At 40.1% G+C, this 19,930-nt stretch overlaps 1 protein-coding gene across 6 annotated transcripts in view; it reads right to left on the bottom strand.

The window, feature by feature from the left end:
* KAT6B (lysine acetyltransferase 6B) overlaps positions 1-19,930 on the bottom strand; it is a 208,708-nt gene that overhangs the window by 55,645 nt on the left and 133,133 nt on the right. For 4 of the 6 annotated variants that reach the window (XM_062215047.1, XM_062215046.1, XM_062215045.1 and 1 more), the window contains 6 exons: positions 10,120-10,235; positions 9,672-9,753; positions 6,851-6,983; positions 3,130-4,058; positions 2,016-2,137; positions 220-335 (listed from right to left, as the gene is read on the bottom strand). In XM_062215047.1, the coding sequence (XP_062071031.1) occupies positions 220-335; positions 2,016-2,137; positions 3,130-4,058; positions 6,851-6,983; positions 9,672-9,753; positions 10,120-10,235 (1,498 nt within the window). The remainder of the gene's footprint in view (positions 1-219; positions 336-2,015; positions 2,138-3,129; positions 4,059-6,850; positions 6,984-9,671; positions 9,754-10,119; positions 10,236-19,930) is intronic. The other 2 variants (XM_062215048.1, XM_062215049.1) reach the window with 2 other exon arrangements.

Here is a 19,930-nt window from a genome sequence, read left to right as displayed (position 1 = left end):
TATTTTTTAAAAGTATGATCTAGAAGCTAAGAGGTAAAATTTATACAGCACAAATAATTCTACAAAAAAGTGTTGGCAAAGTATTGTTTGGGAAGATCCCAGAAAAAGACTACCAAAATCAACTTCCAAAAATCATCCAATTCCCGCTTTAGAGTGGAAAATTTTCTTTTCTCGCACATTGACACCGAAGTTATATATCTGCATGGCTTATTCCATTACCTTGCATATTCCTGTGGGTAAGGCGAGGAATACCAGGTTTGGATTTCATATTTGCCAAATTCTATCACAGAAGGGTACCGGCCACAGTCTTCCACTCCACTTTCACATTCTATTTTCTGTCATGGAAAAGGTAAAGGAAAATAACAGGATGTAATTCTTACAAGATGATATACTTAATTTACATTCTTGTACTATCAAATCCTATGAAAACCAAAAGAGTAATCTTGATTTCCAATTTTAGACCCATGTGAAATAATGCTTGTGTTGAGATTCATAAACAAATACTCTAAGAAATATTATGAATAAGATAGGAAACAGGTATGATATATACAAATATCTACTGGATTAGATTTAATCTATTACAATGCATTAAAACTGAAAATATAGATGATGCAGCTACTACATAATTACAGTTCCCTGTTTCTCCACTAAGTAATACTTATCCCAACCGTAATTAAATAATCATTCATGAAATTTCCAGTTCACTATTCATGTCCTCTATTCCCCTTAGTCTTTCCCACCAGAAGAGACCCAAATTCACTGTGGTATCCTCAGTGTCTAGAAATGCAAAAGAAATACAAGAAATATTTCTGGCATGAAAAAGTCACTTTTACCATCTTGGAATGAAATGGCTTTAAACTTAGCTCTATCTCTTGGAAAATGGCTTCTTGTTCAGCACACGAGTATCAGAAGTAGGCTGAAAAAATGGTAACACTGAGGACTTCACATATTTAATGACTGGACATTTATCTTTTCCAAAGGACAACCATTACAAACCATTTGATACTGACAGAAAGAGGCACAGAAACGCTCCCCAGATTCTAAAGTACAAACTATCAGAAGTATTTAGCCTAACTGGTTGCTACTAAAATTAAAGTTTAAGAACCAAAGACAAACCATTTCCACAAAACAGGAAGTAGGTGACAAGCAGAATCTACCTGGCAATGCTGGTCAAAGAAAGGGAATGTACTCTACTGACCCAAAAATTCACACTTCATAACACATTATTCTTTGAGAAGTCCAATGGCTTCACCTTTCAACATTTTAGTGTCAAGACTAATCAGAGTTAACGTGTGTAACTGGAATCGTCTAAAGCATCTACTGGACAATGAAACTGCAAGTGACAACAACCAATCCTAAAATACAATAGAAAAAATACAGTATTGCTTTCATCAATGCCAATGAGTTAAAAATAGGAGACATTTTTCATATGGTTGGCCATCTGCGTTGGAAGAAGCATCAGTAAATTTAAAAGCGACGTTCTTTTGGTTAACATTTAAAATCATTTTCCAAATTTAGGGAAATTTAGTATCTTCACCTGCTACGCCATAACACTGGCCTCTTTTCTCTTCCATTTTCAACGCTAATCACAAATGGCTACTAAAAAAAGTAAAGACTTGAGGGCCAGTGCCATGGCGCAATAGGTTACTCCTCCGCCTGCGTCAGCAGCATCCCATATGGGTGCTGGTTCTAGACCCAGCTGCTCCACTCCCAATCCAGCTCTCTGCTGTGGCCTGGGAAAGCAGTAGAAGATGGCCCAAGTCAGAATAGAAGTACTTTTCAACATCTGCATCAACTAGTCCTACTTTGCTCTACTTTTTCTACCTTTAAGAGTGGAGACAATTCTACAGTCACTGCTTCCAAATATACAGACAACAAAAACAGGGCATGGTAAGAGTTAAAGAGCCACAGGGACTTTGAGGAGGAACATTCTATAAAAGCAACACAGTACTTTCATCTTAAGAGTTGGAAGCCACACATTATTCTGTTACTACAACTTGGTATCCTGGCCTTACCTCCCAAGAAAGTTCCTGGGCCTGCTTAAAAACATCCAAGTCTTCTTCTGTAACGACATCCTTGTTTCCAATCACATTTACATCTGTACTTTCTTGTTTGATGCTTATTTTTATTTCATTATCTGTCATTTAAAACCAGCAAAAAGTGCATTCACTGTCTTGAATCATGAATAACCATCATATATTACCAAAATGGTACCAAATTAGCATAGCAGGCAAATAGGGATTTTTTGTGGGGTGGGGGGAGGGAGGTTGGGTGAGGAGGCTTTATAAGCTTTTACATCTAAGCACCGCTCACAGATCCAGCAGTACCCTTTCCCTGCTATACCCAAATTATGTGAATTGATCACTTTCTTCTTTTTATAGGTTTAGTAAATATACAAGGGAAAGAGTAATACAAAACAAAATCATATTTTCAACCGAGATTAGAAGAGATAATAATGTCTAGTTACAAACTTCCCATTATCAGTTTTGAGAAAATAAAATCTACCACTTTTGTCCAAACAACATATTATTGATTTTTGTTTTGTAAAGGGTGGCAAATGTAATGGCCAATTTGTTCAATGAAATCTGTTTCCTCCCTGAGGTGGATACACACACAGACACACTCACAACCAGAAACATTCCACAGAACCACAGATCAGGCTTGATGGATACGGAAGCAGGATGGACTCTGTCGTGAGAAAGCAATGGAGCAGAGGGACAGCAGAGCTGAATCGCCCCCTGCTGGAAGCACTGACAGCACAGGACCTATCAGCACTGTGGCTGAAGAGGCGGCGCAGGGAAAACAAGGCAGAAGCATGACAGCGGCTACTCATGCGGGACTAAAAAGCCATAAGCAACGCTATGGAGGCATTTGGGGGTCCTAAGTCACTACGAATGGAAGTAAATCATAAAAAGGGGAAGGTATTAGTTGGGGAAACAACATTTTGGAGATTTAGTCAGCATTAGAAAAAGGTCAAAGTTTCACTACTTCTGTATGACAGTGAAGTGAGAACAAGAGAAATAGCTAAGGCCTATGTGACAAATAGGAACTCATTGGTTTGTCTTTGGGGGAGGTTGGGGAGAAAGGGACGGGACGCAGGTTTGGTTGGAGCTTTGACCTTTTGCTTACCATCGTCCTGATCAGGGTTAATCCTTCCGTCTGTCAAGCTCCCCTTCCCTGGTGAGGGGGTCCCCATCTGAGGGGTCACTTTACATTTTAACCTGCCTAGCAGCCTGTGCTTTTTAAGGAAGGTTGTTCGCTTGAAGTGAGCAATCGCTTTAAAGATACGTCCTCTCGCCATCCCCCAGCTAGAGGAGGAGTGAGAAATAAACCTACTTCTAATAGCTCTTTTTCCAAAGAAATGGGCTTTAGATTTTGACGTGGAAGAAAGTTCAGTTTTACGACGCATACGTTTGGGTGGTGCGTAACTTGGGTGTCCCTTTATTCGAGACTGTCCCTGAGTGGTATAGATATGGGAAAGTCCATCAAAGAGTGCCTTTAGCTGGCTGTTATTAGTAAGACTGCTCAAGGAGGGCGCACTAGACTGGCTGGAAGAACTCTGGGGAGAGGTAGAAGAAGTGGAAGTGCTGGACTTTTGTGAACTGGGGCTCTGACCAGAGATGGGGGTTGGGGGTGGAAGTGAAGAAGGTGGAGGTTTTAGCTTTTGTGTGGTACCTGTAGCCAACACATGAGAAGTGCATGACTGTTTCTGAGAGACCTTTTTCCTTGGACGATAGTGCTTTGAAAAGTCTATTATTTCACCTCGTGATCTGCGACCATCAGGTGATGGTGTAAAAAACTTAGTAAGGCCATCAATGAGCCCTTTGGTTTTCTTGTTAACTTTAAGTGTAGAGGCAGAAATGGAGGTGGAGGTGGTGGTGATTTTGGTGGTGGCACCAGGCCGAGTGGGGTCTGTAACAGCCAATCTGCTGCGTGAGTCCTTCCCAGATGCAGCATGACCAGATGAAGGTGTGGTACAGACTTTAGTCTTTTGACCCCTACCAGGTGACCCCCTTCCTGTGAATGCATTCATGGATCCTTCATCACTGGTTACAGACCTAGGCAAAAATTTAGAGAATAGTATCAGCAATTAATAATAGAATTATGAAGGTACTGAAAAACAAATTTATAGCAACTAGATGCATTCAATGTTGCTTCAACTTAAGAAATGGAATTGCAACCCTAGAAAACTGATTTTGTATGTGTGCCACCACCTAGATGTTTCTCTGTTGAAAAAGGTAGCAGCAACTGCATTCACCTGTCATGATTCCCCCATGGACCATCCCACGGGTACAGAAAGAATCCATGTGCACCCACGGACAACAGAAATAAGAAAAATTTTGAAGAGATTAAAATAAGACCCAATGCTTGCATTATAATTAAATAAAAATAAGCTATCTTTGCATTGTCACAAGTAGTTATGATTTATTAAAATATCACTTTTGAAGTATTAGAAGAAATGTTATATGTGTTATCCAGAAGCAAAAGAATAAGCTTAGCTAATCCCTAGTTAAAAGCAATCAACCTGAAAATTTTTTATAAATAGAATTTGATTATGCCTATAAATTTGTATTTTAAAAAAAAGGCAAAAAGATACCCTCTTCCACTCAACAGTTTACGTTTAAGATGGTAGGAGAGCAAATAATACTCTCTTAGGAGAGAAGACAACTAGTTACAGCATAAAATATTGCTGGAAAAAGGACAACAATAGCAAAAAACTGAAGAAATGGTTAAAGAAAAGCTACAGCGGGTCAGACATGACATGGAAAGTCTGGTGAAGAAGCAGCACATTTACCATGGTCATTATCAGACACTTGGCATCAGAATCTGTACACTCGGGTTCAGCCCATACCACTGTGCAACAGGCACAGGAGGCAGCTCCACTCACACAGCTGCCGATGTGAACAGCAGCTGACTGCCTTCACCCCAGGCCACGGCTTGAGAAGCTACCCAGTTTACAGAAGAATTTTATGCAACAGAAACATTTCAATGAGAATCATGTCAATGCTGGGGCCTAAAAATGCACTTTTAAGTTTATCAATTTAGTTGATGGCTAATCATGAAGAAATGGAAGCCTGAAAATGGTATGACACTGAATTATAAAAATATCTTCATTAATTATAAACAGGACACATTTTTATGGTCATCTTGGACATAGAGATTAAGTCAACAAACTTCAGTGGTCAGGCGAAGGGGAGGTTGGTGCAGACTGAGGAAAGCTATTAGGCTCAACTGAGATGGCTCAGCTGCCAGGAATCTTGCCTGCAGCCACTAGTTCAGCCCAATCAGGTCAATGTTGGAAATCTCTGGTGTCACCAGACAACACAAGAAGAGTTACCAACAAACGATTCATCTGGGCTAAACTGTTTGACATCAGACCGAAGCCTGCATTTGGACGGACTCTGGAATCCACTTGCCCAGAAAGGATACTATGCATATAAAGCAGGTGAAAAAGGAAAACTCTCTAGACAGTCTTAAAAATTCCTGAGCTCAAAGGACAGCTCTGGACAAACAAAAAGTTAGGATTGATGCCAGATGCAATTTTCAGCTGTGTCCTTTGTTTAAAAAGTTTATAACCTAATTTGGTTTTTAAATTGCACCCTGAGGATACAGTCCCATTTTAAGAACAATGCATACACAGGATGAATGTAAAAACACAGAATTTCCACTTCAAATGATACTAATATGGAAGATTTTATTAATAAATGTTTCATGTTTGCCTCTAGAAACTAACTCATAAAATCCATTTAGGAAATATCTACTGATTAAAGAGTTTTCATCAAGCTTCACTGAAAACTCTAGAAAGGATTCTGTGATTTCTATCTCTCCTTTGTGAGATAAAGGCTCTGGAAGGTACTATTTTTCTGGGAACAAGTAAGACAGTGAAGTGCTTCAGACAAAAATTAGGGCAAAACAGTCAGCAAGCTGAGTATGATCCTTGGTGTTTGTTCAAGGTGTGTGCAGAACACGTATTCATTTCTAAGTCACAATGGCCCTTTCACTAAGCTGAAAAAGAAGGCAACAATCTATTGATAGAAGCTACCAATTTCATTTGTAAACACCTTACTGAATGCTGATAGCCAAATATATACTCTACACAGGTTAAAAATACATTCATTTCATTTCTTATCATTTCTCTAACTTCCTACATTTCTCTACTTCTCTACCGATTCCTGTTAAACATTTTATTGAGCTTTAATGGCAATCAGACGGTAACAGGACAGGGAGAAGAGGTTATCACAGCAGAGCTAAAGGCCACTGTAAATATATGTTTTATATGTAAGTTTGCACATGTGTGCACTCGACAAAAGGTCCTGTCTAACACTTTGGGATCAAACAGTCATTTGCAGTTTTCTCAAGTGCTTCTATTTAATAAAAGAATCCTAAAAACTGGTAATACTAAATTAACATCAGCAGAGAGAGGTATTTTTCTACAATGTTATCTGGAGGGCCAAAAGAGATTCATTACAGACATGGACAAATCCTGCTCTTATTTTACAATTCCTATGAAAATATTTATATAATTAAGCTCTTCCAATGCTCAGCCAGTTAAAAAGTAGGCAGAATGACTGTTTCCAATTCCTATATTCTGCTTCTATCCTGCTGCTTGAAAAATGTCACTTAGTATCACAGTTACTGCCAACAGAAGACCCCAAAATGCCAATTATAATTACAAATGTTATTTTCAAAAATTTATTTCTACAGCTTATGCAAAATAAGAAATACTCTTCATTCCTTGAGTTGGAAAAAATGATGCCAAAAAAGTCTAATGGAACTAAGGGGGTTACAATCACCTATATTTTAAAGCACAACATAAAAGATTTCTTTTGATGATAAGATCTCAACCTACAACAATCGTTGCTTTAATTTATTTTTCGGTCGTCCAATGGGTTTTGCATATCGTCGTTTTATTTGTGCAGCTTTCTCATGAAGTAGTTTTCTTCCCTTTTTCTTTGGTCTGCAGACTTGGCAAATCCACATCCCTGAATTAATATATATATGAGAAAAAAATATTTTAATGTTTCATTTTAGGAGAAGATATTAAATATAAACTGCAGCTATAATAAGCTGCCAAAGGATGCCTGTATACAGAACGTTACTCCAGAAAGTGGGTCATTCCCATTTGTCATTCTCCTCAGGAAGCTATTACTAAAGGTCAGTTTCCCGGGGGTCAAGGTGGTGAGAGCAGAGGTTGCCCCTATCTCGGAATCCTTCCATAAAGCTGTTCCAAACATGTCACTAAGCCTCCCACCACCATATAAACTCTACACGTGACAATGTGCTCGTGTCAGATACCATATATCTTTCAATTTGAGGGAGACATTTTCGAGCCAATCCGTTTTAGGAACTACTAGAAAAGAATATATTTGCCTTATTAGCTCTTTCTGGGAATTTCTAATACCAAAAAAAAAATTATCAGTATGAAATATCGCTTTAAAACTTTAAAAAATTTTATGTTCTGTGTAGCAACAATAATTAAAACTATATATCTGGCATAGTGGAATAGATCAATCGATAAAAACTCTAAGACCAGAACAACTAAAGCCTATGGAAAAGTTTAGCATATCCAAATGGTCATATTTCAAGTCAGTGGGGAAAGGATGAAGTAAGTCCACAAGTGGTGACAGAACAAACAGTTCTCTATCCGGACAGAAAAGGATTACTTCCTATCATTCACACACAAAAAAATTATAATAAAAGAAAATAAAATGTTACAAGTACTAGGAAAAAAAGGGTGGCTATTAATATAATGTAAGCATGACTGACATTTAAAACAAGTCATAAATAAAAAGACTCATGAATTTTACTACATAAAAAATTAAAGAGCTCTTCAAATCTGGTATAAAAAGTTAAAACTCCAATAGAAAGATGATTAATGGATAAAAACAGATACTTTACAAAAGATGATATACAAGCAACTAAATCAAACACAAAACATGTTCAATCTTACTAATTAACAAATTCAGGAGGGTCCGGTGCTGTGGTACAGCGAGAAGTGCCGGCATCCCACATGGGAACCGGTTTCAGGCTTGGTTGCTCTGCTTCCGAACCAGCTCTCTACTATGGCCTGGCAAAGCACCAGAGGACAGCCCAACTCCCTGGGCCCCTGCAACCACATAGGAAACCTGGAAGAAGCTCCTGGCTCCTGGCTTCGGATCAGCACAGCTCTGCCCTTGCAGCCATTTGGAGAGTAAACCAGTGGATGGAAGACCCTTTCTCTCTCTCTCTCTCTCTCTCTCTCTCTCTCTGCCTCTGTAACTCTGCATTTCAAATAAATAAATAAATCTTTATAAAAAATTTAGCAGGCATTGTTATCAAATAGATAAAAATTTTTAAAATAACACTATTTCACAATATGTAAGACACAATATTTTACAAGATGTCTCTGATTTTAAAGATGTTACAATGTATTACAACTGTGTCACAGACTCAATCAAATATAATACTCCATGGTCAGTGTTGGCCAATATTCAGGGATACAGATATTCTCATATACTGGTGGTCTATCTGAAAACTGGTAAAGCCTTTCATGTGTATAGTCTTTGATCCAGAAATTCCTGCTCTAGGAGTTTATCTTAAGGAAATAATTGTGGATGCAAAAAACTGGAAACATTTTCAATGTGCACCATAGAGCACAGGTTAAATAAATTATGGTTTCTTAATACATAAGGCTGCAAAACCAAGTAACTTCAGGAAGCACCTAGACTGTATAAAATGTGTGACCATGAGACCACAGGCAGTGGTGATTCAGTGGTACACTGGAGTATGTATGTTAAAATGAGGCCTAGAGAACTCAAGTTCAAAATTTTAAATATATGGTCTCAATAAAGCCCATCTGTGCCCCCTAGATTATCCAAGTTTGTGACCCTTGCTTTATACTACGGACTTTTACACACCCAATAGAAAGTGCTCAAGAAAACATTTAATGATGTAGGAATGTTTACAATCTATTATTAAGAGGGTGGAAAATAGGGCTACAAAAGCATGAACATAATGTTCCGCTTGTTTTTAAAGGGTGTAATGGCGACAAGGAACGAATTTCTAGTTATATTTTTTAAATTCCTTTTCTCCCTATCTGTATTTTTTAAATCTTCCACCATATGAACATATGAATTTTACAATAAAAGTACAAGGTTATTTTAAAGCGTTTAATGTGTTGCAAAATGCGGAAGGAGGGAGGGAGGCTGAGAGCTAGGCGGACTTCCCACAATGAACAAAGAAAATCCATAGTCCATTAGATACAATCACCTATGAACCAGTTCATGTTCAAAATGTGACCTGATGGTCCCCCCACCACCACTTTGAAAATGGTGGAGCCATCATTACCAACATTATTGAAAATATCAATTTTCATACCTCTCAACCGTATACTGGATAATATGGGGAGTGTTCTAAACTGTTCATATGCATTTTCCAAATGTAATCCTAATACGGGATTGGTGTGGGGAAAGGACAATCTTTCTCACCCTTGCATCTGAATTAGAGTTTCCATGTAATATACATATATAAAAACATATACTTTTATATGTTTCTGTTCACAACCTGTTTCCAATATACAAATTATAGGGAAGGCAAGAGAAATTTTTAAGGAACCTGCATACCTCCAGACATCAAGACAAGGTTAACGAGTATGTAACAAAACATACTTTTCATATGGTTTAAAAGTTCACCTTTTGGCATTCTGGAAAGTGGTGGGTCACAGCACTCCATATGGAATCCTCTATCACAGGAGTCACAAAAAAGCATATTATCCTGTAATACAACATATAAGAGACTAACTGACATTGAAACCTATGTAAAAGACCAAAAATTCTTACACTACTAAATTTACAACAATAAAACATGAGGGGCATTCAAAAAAACTCATGGAAAATGTGTACTATGAGGAACTACGCATGAATTTCCATATTTTTACACCAAAGTGTACTTATCTTTCAATTCTACTTTTCCATGAATTTTTTAAGTTTCCCTGTTTAACAAAAGAACAAGATTCAGCCTGTGATTTGACATTATATGTTTTTAAAAACAAACAAAATAGCAACATCCTACAGAAAGGAGAAAGTTAACACTGAACATTAATAATAAACTGGCAAATGGAATATCGAGAGCCATACTTACTGCATTTTTGCCTTGGATTCTACATGCACTGCATGTCTTGCATTCAATGCACTGCCACCTTAAGGCCTTTACATTTGTCGTCAATTCAGGACAAAATTTCAAACAGGATGGGTGTCCTGTAAGAATAAAGCACGAATTAACTTACAGGAATTGGGCTTTAAATTTTTTAAAATTCCCATTCCACAATATTTAATAGATAGGTGATGATGTCAGCTAAAGAACCTAAGGGACTTGAAAATACAAAAAAATCAGAGAACAGAATTGCAAATTTCCCTTACTGACTTTTTTCCTTCTACAGGAAATTTATACCGGTTCCAATCACAAGTCTTTGCAAACTTGAAGATCATATGTGCCCACCCGGGGTTCTCACTCCTGGGCCTTCTGCTAAATTGCCTGTACTGGGGCAGAGCGTGCAACAGCTAAACCTCTGCTTGTGGTGCTATTATCCCATATGGGTGCTGGCTCATGTCCACACTGCACCTCTTCTGATCCAGCTCTCTGTTTATGACTTGGGAAAGCAGTGGAAGATGGCCCAAATGCTTGGGCCCCTGGCTTCAGATGGGCCCAGTTCTAGCCGTTGTGGCCATCTGGGGAGTGAACCAGTGGTTGGAAGACCTTTCTCTCTGTCTCTCCCCTCTCTGTATCTCTAACTCTGCATCCCAAATAAATTAAAAAAAAAAAAAAAAATCTGTACCCGCTATCTTCAACAATCACCATGCACTCAGGAGATTCCTGGTTTGCTGAACTATGAATGGGGAGTGGGGTGCTACACAGTTCAAACATCTCCTGCACTCTGTGTATAATGAAATCGTAAAACTTAACACAACAGATGGCTAAAGAGAAAATTGGGGCTACTTAATATAATGCAGCTACAAATGACATCACTCCCTAGCCCCCAATCTCAATAGAATACAAAGAATATCCCATTATTGGGATACAGAAAGAGGATTCCACTGACATCCTGCCCCTGGCTCCTTGAATTTAAATTCTGAAAATAGGAGAAGCAACAGTGAATTTGAAAGAAGCTGACAGGCCCAGGTCAAGTGGAATATGACAAGAAGCACCCTTGGTGCCAGCATTGTACATAGTGGGTAAAGACCCCACCTGCAGTGCTGGCATCCCATATGGGCACTGGTTCGAGTCCCAGCCGCTCTACTTCCAATCCAGCTCTCTATTTTGGCTTGGGAAAGCAGTAGAAGATGGCCCAGATCCATGGGCCCCTGCAGCCATGTGGGAGACCCAGAAGAAGCTCCTGGCTCCTGATCGGTCAAACTCCAGTTGCTGCAGCCATTTGGGGAATGAACCAGCAGATGGAAGATTTTTCTGTCTGTCTCCCTCTCTCTAACTCTACCTCTCAAATAAATAAATAAATCTTAAAAAAAAAAAAGCACCCTCATCAGGTTTCCCCATTTTCCTTCACATTGAGCTTATTTACAGCGTCTTGGGCACTTTTCATCTAGCAGTATTCCCCAAACCAAACTATTCATTTTACAAAGGAAAGCTGGACAGCCTGAGCAGCAACGCCATGCAAAGGGGCCTGCCAGGCTCCCCTGAGCACGAGGTTCCTTCACAAGGTATGGGCAGCGGGAGCCCAGACTGAAAGGTGGCTCAGTTAAAAATCGAATGTTCTTTTATCACGTAACACCAAGAAGAGTTTCAAACTTGATTTTCTCTAAATCTCATCTTTAAATAGTAAGAACATTAGTAAATCCCACTGGAAAGAACATATAACCAAGCTGCAAAAGAAACCTGAGGGGTAATAAAAAAAGCAGATTCTGCAATTTCAAAACTGTTTTATAATTTCCTGACTTTGGCAGGCTCATTGTTTAAATATGTATTTTGGGTTGCTGCCAAAAAGGTCCTTCTTGCTAAAGCTTAACAGGTGCTTCATAAAATTCCACCCACCAGGAGATTTGGCTTTTTGAAGTAAAAACATTCAAAATCAATCATCAATACTGTTAATAAAAGCGAACTATTCCTGAGTTTAAAAAAAAAAAAAAAAACCTAAACATCTGTATTTAAGATGTCGAGAAAATAAAATGTTGTTGCAGGATTATGACCTAAGGCAGGAGAAACACCCAGGCAGATGCATTTAACCTCTGACCCCATTCTTTTACAAGGGCTTCTCTCAATCAGATGAATGTGAGGGAAAAGTTTAATACACAAAACTGCTATCAATCACCTCCTTCTCCTCAACAACAGCAAACGGACAGCTCGCCTGCGGATTTTAAGCAGCAATACTCTACAGGGGGAAGGGAGGGGCCGACTCTGATGGGAGTTGCCTCCTCCAAAACGGAGGGCAAAAACTCAACTTTTAAAGAACGGCAATTTAAATTCCACCCTTAAAATGGGTCCCATCAGCTTAAAAGTACACCATTTATTTCTTTTTCCCCTACTTTTTTTTTTTATTACTTCCTGTAAGTCATACATCACTGGCACATATGACCTCAATTTCATGCACTGAATTTTTCTCCACATTAAAATCAGCTTTTGTACTTTGTAGCTTAATATTTGGTAACTAAGGTGATTCACATCATAGTATAGCCTAGTATTTATTCTCACAGATACTCCATGTAAGATGGACTTCTTAATAATTATATGTTTTGAAAATTAATGGACTTCTGCCATTTTCAATCAGGAGCAAGAAATTGGTTTCCAAAGCTTCTCTCAATTTAAGCAATATTATATCTTAATGGCTACAATTCAAGCTACCCTATCAAATTCCAAAATCTTTGGCCTACCTTTCCTTAAAGCAGCAATCTTACCTTTATGTAGCTCAAGCAAATTGGCCATACATACCTTCCAGCCCTAAATTTCCATGATTTTGTAACAGATACTGAGGAGCAAAGAAACACTCCTATTTTATTTTCTCCTGATAAATTTTAAAATAACACAAAAGACCGTAACTGAGTCTTGATATGACGTCACACAATCCATAGCAGTAACACACAGGAAAACAATGATATACGATAACACAATTCCTTAACTTCCACTTAGCCATTCTATAAACGCAATAATTTTTTCCAAAATTCCTGTTCTTTCTGATTACACAATTCATGGTTGTTTGTCTTTCTGGAACTTGTTTTACTTGTGGTTTGCAATTTATCAGATTAGAGTCATAATATGTATTCATTCACTCATTTATTCTTGCACAAACACAAATTAAGCATTTGCAGATTACAACAGTTTTATCTAACAAAATCAAAGGAATATTGCTTAAAATTAAAAAGTTTGTGGGACCACAAACTTTTCCACAAACCAGTGGAAATGATTTTTGGAAGAACTACTGTAGGAGAGCAAAATATGGGCTTTATACCAGACAGAATAACGACCTACAAAGATGTCTATGCTCTAATTCCCATAAGCTGTAAACACATTACCTAATGTGGGAAAAGCAGCTTTGTAGATGGAACTAAGGGTACAGACCTTGAGACAAAGACATTATCTTGGATTATTGACTAGGACCAATCTAATCACGTGGGTCCCTAAATGCAGGTGATATTTTTTGCTAAATAACAGAAGGAGGAAGAGAGGTTCAAAGCACGAGAGTAAGACCCCACCTGTGGTTATAACCTATGAAGATGGAGGAAGGGGCTATAAGCTGAGGAGAGTGGGTGGTTTAAAAAGCTGGGAGCCACCTTCACTTGACAGTCCCACAAATATAAGGAACTACATTCTATCAATGTAGCAAACCAGTAAGGACTCGGATCCTCTCCTGGAGTCTCCAAATTCAAGAGGCCCAGTGCTGCTGATACCATTTTACTCAGGTTGGACTTCAAATGACAGCTATAAAATAATAAATGTGTTGCTTTTTCATTTTTTATCTTTTTTTGGGGGGGGGGGGACAGACAGAGTGGACAGTGAGAGAGAGAGAGAGACAGACAGAAAGGTCTTCCTTTGCCATTGGTTCACCCTCCAATGGCTGCCGCGGCCGGCGCACTGCACTGATCCAGAGGCAGGAGCCAGGTGCTTCTCCTGGTCTCCCATGGGGTGCAGGGCCCAAGCAATTGGGCCATCCTCCTCTACACTCCCGGGCCATAGCAGAGAGCTGGCCTGGAAGAGGGGCAACCGGAACAGACTCTGGTGCCCCGACCGGGACTAGAACCCAGGGTGCCGGTGCCACAAGGGAGAGGATTAGCCTAGTGAGCCGCAGCGCCGGCAAATGTGTTGTTTTAAGCCACAAATTTATGATCATGTGTCACAGCAGCAAAAGAAAACTAATAAAGATGCAGACACTGGGCCCCTCTGACTAGTTATCCTGACCACCCATCAGTTGACCTGTCCTTTCTTCTGATGTTTAATGAGCACTGGAGATACTGGAAGAAAAAGGATAGCCATGGATCCCACACATTCAGATCATGGAGTCTAGAAGGAAATACAGACCTAAAAAATTAGAGTTAATACATGATGATAGGGTGGTTTCCTTGAGAAGAGACATGGTAGGTTAGAGGAAGACCTCCCTAAAGAGAATTAAAGGACTAGTAGATTAGATGGGACCAAAGGAGGGACAAGTTGGGAGAAGACAGCACGGGCAGAGGGAGAAAAGAACACGAAATTCCCAGGAGGGAGGAGTTGTTAAATGAAACTGATGTGCAGACAACGAAGGGTATTAGGAGTGTAGGACAGGGTTGACAGGGCTCCAATCCAGACATGCACTTTGTGTTATATTAAAGAATTTAAGGGCTGGCATTGCAGCACAGCAAGTTTAAGCTACTGCTTTCAACACTGGCATGCCCCAACGGAGTGCTAGTTTGAGTCTCAGCTACGCTGCTTCCAAACTAGCTTCCTGTTAATGCACCTGGGAAGGCAATATACGATGGTCCAGATACTTGGGTCCTTGCCACCAATGTGGGAGATTTTGATGGAATTCCTGGATCCCAGCTTTGGTCTGGTCCAGATCTGAATGTGTGGCCATTTGGGGAATAAACTATTGGAAGATCAATCGATCTCTCTCTCTCTCTCTGCCTTTCAAATAAATAATCCTTTTAAGAAGAATCATTTAGAGTTTTTCCTACATCCAGTGAAAAATGCTGTGATCACATTTGTAATTTTAAAAGCTAACTTAGGTTGCAGTATAAAAAACAGATGAAAGAAAAGAGGGTCAAGATTAGATTTAGGTTATTGTAATAACAGATCTGAGTGGGATTGGTGGAGGTGTATGAATATATTTAGGGTGGAAAATACACATGTTTTTCTTGAATCTTGGTGTGAGATAACAGAACAGAGGGTAGCTCCAAATTTCCAGTTCATAACTGAGTGGCCAGTGGTGTACTAGAAGCAGGGTATTGCTTGCTTCCTCAGATCTCTGTTATTGTATGGTTATTGTTTTTGGGTGGAGGAAGCAATAGAACATTGATAAGCTATTCTGGAAATAAAATTTGAGAAACCAATAGGATGGATATGTAGAGAAGTACTGCAGGCATTTATATCTAAAAGCATCGGGAGTTTAGGAGAATAAAGTGTCAAAGACAGAAGTCTGCAGAAACATTTAAGCTATGTAAACAGTACAAGGAGCTAACAAAAGATGTAGAAAGCAGTAGGAAGAAGGGCTGGTACTGTGGCACAGCAGGTTAATGCCCTGGTCTGAAGCGCCAACATCCCACATGGGAGCTGGTTCTAGTCCTGGCTGCTCCTCTTCCGATCCAGCTCTCTGCTATGGTCTGGGATAGCAGTAGAAGATGACCCAAGTCCTTGGGTCCCTGAACCCACGTGGAAGACCTGGAAGAAGCTCCCGGGTCCTGGCTTCAGATCGGCGCAGCTCCAGCCATTGCGGCCATTTGGGGAATGAACCAGCAGATGGAAGACCTCTCTCTGCCTCTCCTCTCTCTGTGTAACTCTGACTTTCAAATAAATCTTTAAAGAAAAAAAACCTAATTCTCCAATGTGTTAAAAAAAAAAAGCAGTAGGGAGAACACACAGAGAATATAGAAGCACAGGAACCAAAGAGAAAAATATCTCAGGAAAAAAAAAAGAGATGCTCAACAAGGCCAAACATGGCAGAGAAGAGTATCTGGGGTTGACCTAAAGGTGTTGGCCAGGGACCAACATTGTGATATCTATGACACTGGTATACTGTTATGGGTGCCGTTCGAGTCCCAGCTGCTCCTCTTCAGATTCAGCTCCCTGCTGATGAGCCTGGGAAATCAGCAGAAGATGGCCCAAGTGCATAAGTGCATGGGTTCCTGCCACCAACAAGGGAGATCCAGAAGTTCCTGGCCTCTGGTTTCAGCCTTGCTGAACCCTAGCCGTTGCAGCCAACTGGAGAATGAGCCAATGGATGGGAGATCCCTCTCTCTCTCTTTCTACTTAGCTCAGCCTTTCAAACACATCAATAGACTTTTTTTTAAGGCACTGGCTAAAACCATTAGATTGTGTGATGTGGAGTCACTGTGTTGACCATGACAAGCACAACTGTAGGGAACTAACAGGTAAGAAGCAAGATTTCTGTTTCGTGTTTTTCCCCTTTAGATAGTCAATTCTGCTTGTTAGAGAATGGGACTCACATTCCTCCTCCCTTCCCTATTTATTCCTATTTGGAACATATCTTTAGGTTTCCTTCCAATCAAAGGTCTCTTTTCCATTCTACTGAAGCAATCTGTATCCATTCAGTGTAAAATTGGATGAATAACCATCCATGCCAGGGGCATTTCCTCACAGTGACCTTAAGAAACTAGAAATCTTCATATATATGGATAAGAATGAAATTAGATCCCTATCTCTCACCATAAACAAAAATCAACTCAAAATGGATTAAAGATCTAAATGTAAGACTGGAAACTATGAAACTGCTATAAGAAAGTATAGGGGAAACATTTCTTTCTTCTTTTTTTTTTTAAGATTTTATTTATTTATTTGAGAGGTATAGAGTTATAGACAGTGAGAGGAAGAGACAGAGAGAAAGGTCTTTCTCCTATTGGTTCACTCCTCAAATGGCCGCAAAGGACGGAGCTGTGCCGATCCGAAGCCAGGAGCCAGGAGCCTCTTCCTGGTCTCCCATGCAGCTGCAGGGGCCCAAGCACCTGGGCCTTCCTCCACTGCTTTCTCAGGCCATAGCAGAGAGCTGGACTGGAAGAGGAGCAACTGGGACTAGAACCCGGCGCTCATATGGGATGCTGGTGCCTTAGGTGGAGGATTAACCTAGTGCGCCATGGCGCCGGCCCCCTTCTTCTTCTTCTTCTTCTTCTTTTTTTTTTTTTAAAGGCAGAGTTACAGAGAGAAAGAGAGATCTTTCATCTGCTGGTTCACTCCCTAAATGGCTACAGCAGCCAAAACTAGGCGAGTCTGAAGCCAGGAGTCAGGAGCTTCTTTCCATCTCCCATGTGGGTGCAGGGGCCCAAATGGCTTGGATCTACTTGCACAAGCAACAAAAGCAAGACTAGACAAATGGGATAATATCAAACTCAGAAGTTTCTGCACAGCTAAAGAATCAAGCAAGAAAACAATGAAGAGACAGCTCATAGAATGGGAAAAAATATTTGCAAACTATTTATCTGACAAAAAGATTTTATCAAGAATATATCAGGGTTGATATTGTGGTATAGTGGGTTAAAGCCCTGGCCTACAGCACCAGCATTCCATATGGGCACCAGTTCAAGTCCCAGCTGCTCCACTTCTGATCCAGCTCCCTGCTAATGTGCCCGGGAAGTCAGCAGAAGACGGCCCAAGTCCTTGGGCCCCTGTACTCATGTGGGAGACCTGGAAGAAGCTCCTGGCTCCTGGCTTTGGATTAGCTCATCTTTGGCTATTGAGGACAACTGGGGAGTGAACCAGTGGATAGAAGACCTCTCTCTCTCTACCTCTCTCTGTAACTCTGTCTTTCAAATAAATAAATTAGATTAAATTTTAAAAAAGAATATATCAGGCCGGCGCCACGGCTCAATAGGCTAATCCTCCGCCTGCGGCTCCGGCACCCCGGGTTCTAGTCCTGGTCGGGGCACCGGATTCTGTCCTGGTTGCCCCTCTTCCAGGCCAGCTTTCTGCTATGGCCCGGGAGGGCAGAGGAGGATGGCCCAAGTGCTTGGGCCCTGCACCCCATGGGAGACCAGGAGAAGCACCTGGCTCCTGCCTTCGGATCAGCGCGGTGCGCCGGCCACAGCGCACCAGCCGTGGCGGCCATTGGAGGGTGAACCAATGGCAAAGGAAGACCTTTCTCTCTGTCTCTCTCTCTCACTGTCCACTCTGCCTGTCAAAAAAAAAAAAAAAAAAAGAGAGAGAGAGAGAGAGAGAATATATCAGCAAATTAAAAAATTTAACAACAACAAAAAAAATCAATCCAGTTAAGAAATGGGCAAAGGACCTGAAATGAAAGTTCTCAAATAAATATGTGAAAAAATGCTATCACTGGCCATCAAGGAAATGTAAATCAAAACCACAAGGAGGTATGACTTCACCACTCTAAGAATGGCTATTATCCAAATGACAACAAATGCTGATGAGGATGTAGAGAAAGGGGAACTCCTACACACTGTGGGTGGGAATAAATTAGTGCAGCCACTGCGGAAAACAGTGTGCTGATTTCTTAAAAACTACAAACAGACAAATACATATGATCCAGTGATCCCACTACTGGGTTTATACCCAAAGGACTTGAACTCACTGTATCAAAGAGATACCTGTTCCAGCACTGTTCACAACAGTCAAAATATAGAATCAACCAGGGTGTCCATCATTACATGAATGGATAAAGAAAACATGGTGCAAACACAATGGAATACTACTCAGGCAAAAAAAAAAAAAAAAAAGGAAAGAACCCTGTCATTTGCAGAAAATGGATGCAACTGGGGGTCATTATTGTTGACTAAAATTAACCAGACACAGCAAGATAAATACCCTATGTACTCCCTTATATGTAAGAGTTAACATTAAAACAAACAAAAAAAGAAACCCTCAAGGTGAACCAGGAATGTTGATTACTACAGGCTGGGAGGGGTGGGAGATATAAAAGGAGTTTGAATTAAAAAAGAGAGGAAGATGGTGTGCTTCATTAATTCTGACAAATATATTAATATAAGATGTTAGCAGGAGAAAAAGGGTGAGGAGTGTTTGGTAACTCATATTACTGACTTACAATTTTTGCTTTGTAGGTTTAAAATGAAGAGAGAGAGAGAGAGACACACACACACACACACACAAAAGTACTGATCTTTCTTATATATCCTATATCCATACACTACAACTATTGGCTCCCTCTAGGAACAGAACGCACCAAAGTTTGTTCACGGTTAACACACAAATAAAAACCACCCCAGCGAGGACTTTCAGTCTCTCCAGGGCTCTGCCCCTCAGCACCACTCTCATCACTGGACAAAGGGGATTTTTCTCACTCTCCCAGCTGCACCACAGCAGCCCTACTTCTGTCTTCCATTTCAATGAGCTTCCACTTAGAATGATGCTGTAATTTTGAACTGTACACTTATCTTAGATTTGCTAATTTGAAAACACACATGCATACAACTCATCTGTAAGTAAGATTTAACTACCCAGCAATCTGAGCAGCAGACACAAAATTTCATTTGGTATAATATCTAATACTTATGTGAAGCTAATTAAAGATAATTTGGTCTTAATGAGGCAAAGAGAATATAACAGTGTTAATTTCAAAGTAGGCTGATCCATGAAAGTCAAGTAAAATCACTTCCCAGTCTCAACACTTCCACAGACCTGAGGACTATCTGAGGATTCCCAAGTCCGCACTAATGGTTACAATCATCTTCTATGTTTGTCTCGTGTTTCAGTCACTCATCATCTTCATAGCATTATTTCGTTGGATCCTCACAACAGCTCTGTGCATGCAGCCTGCAGACTTCCCCTC

The sequence above is a fragment of the Lepus europaeus genome, chromosome 17 (assembly GCF_033115175.1).
Source record: "Lepus europaeus isolate LE1 chromosome 17, mLepTim1.pri, whole genome shotgun sequence".
Classification (NCBI taxonomy): Eukaryota; Metazoa; Chordata; class Mammalia; order Lagomorpha; family Leporidae; genus Lepus; species Lepus europaeus.
The sequence above is the reverse complement of the archived record's forward strand: the minus strand, read 5'-3'. Positions and strand labels throughout refer to the sequence as shown.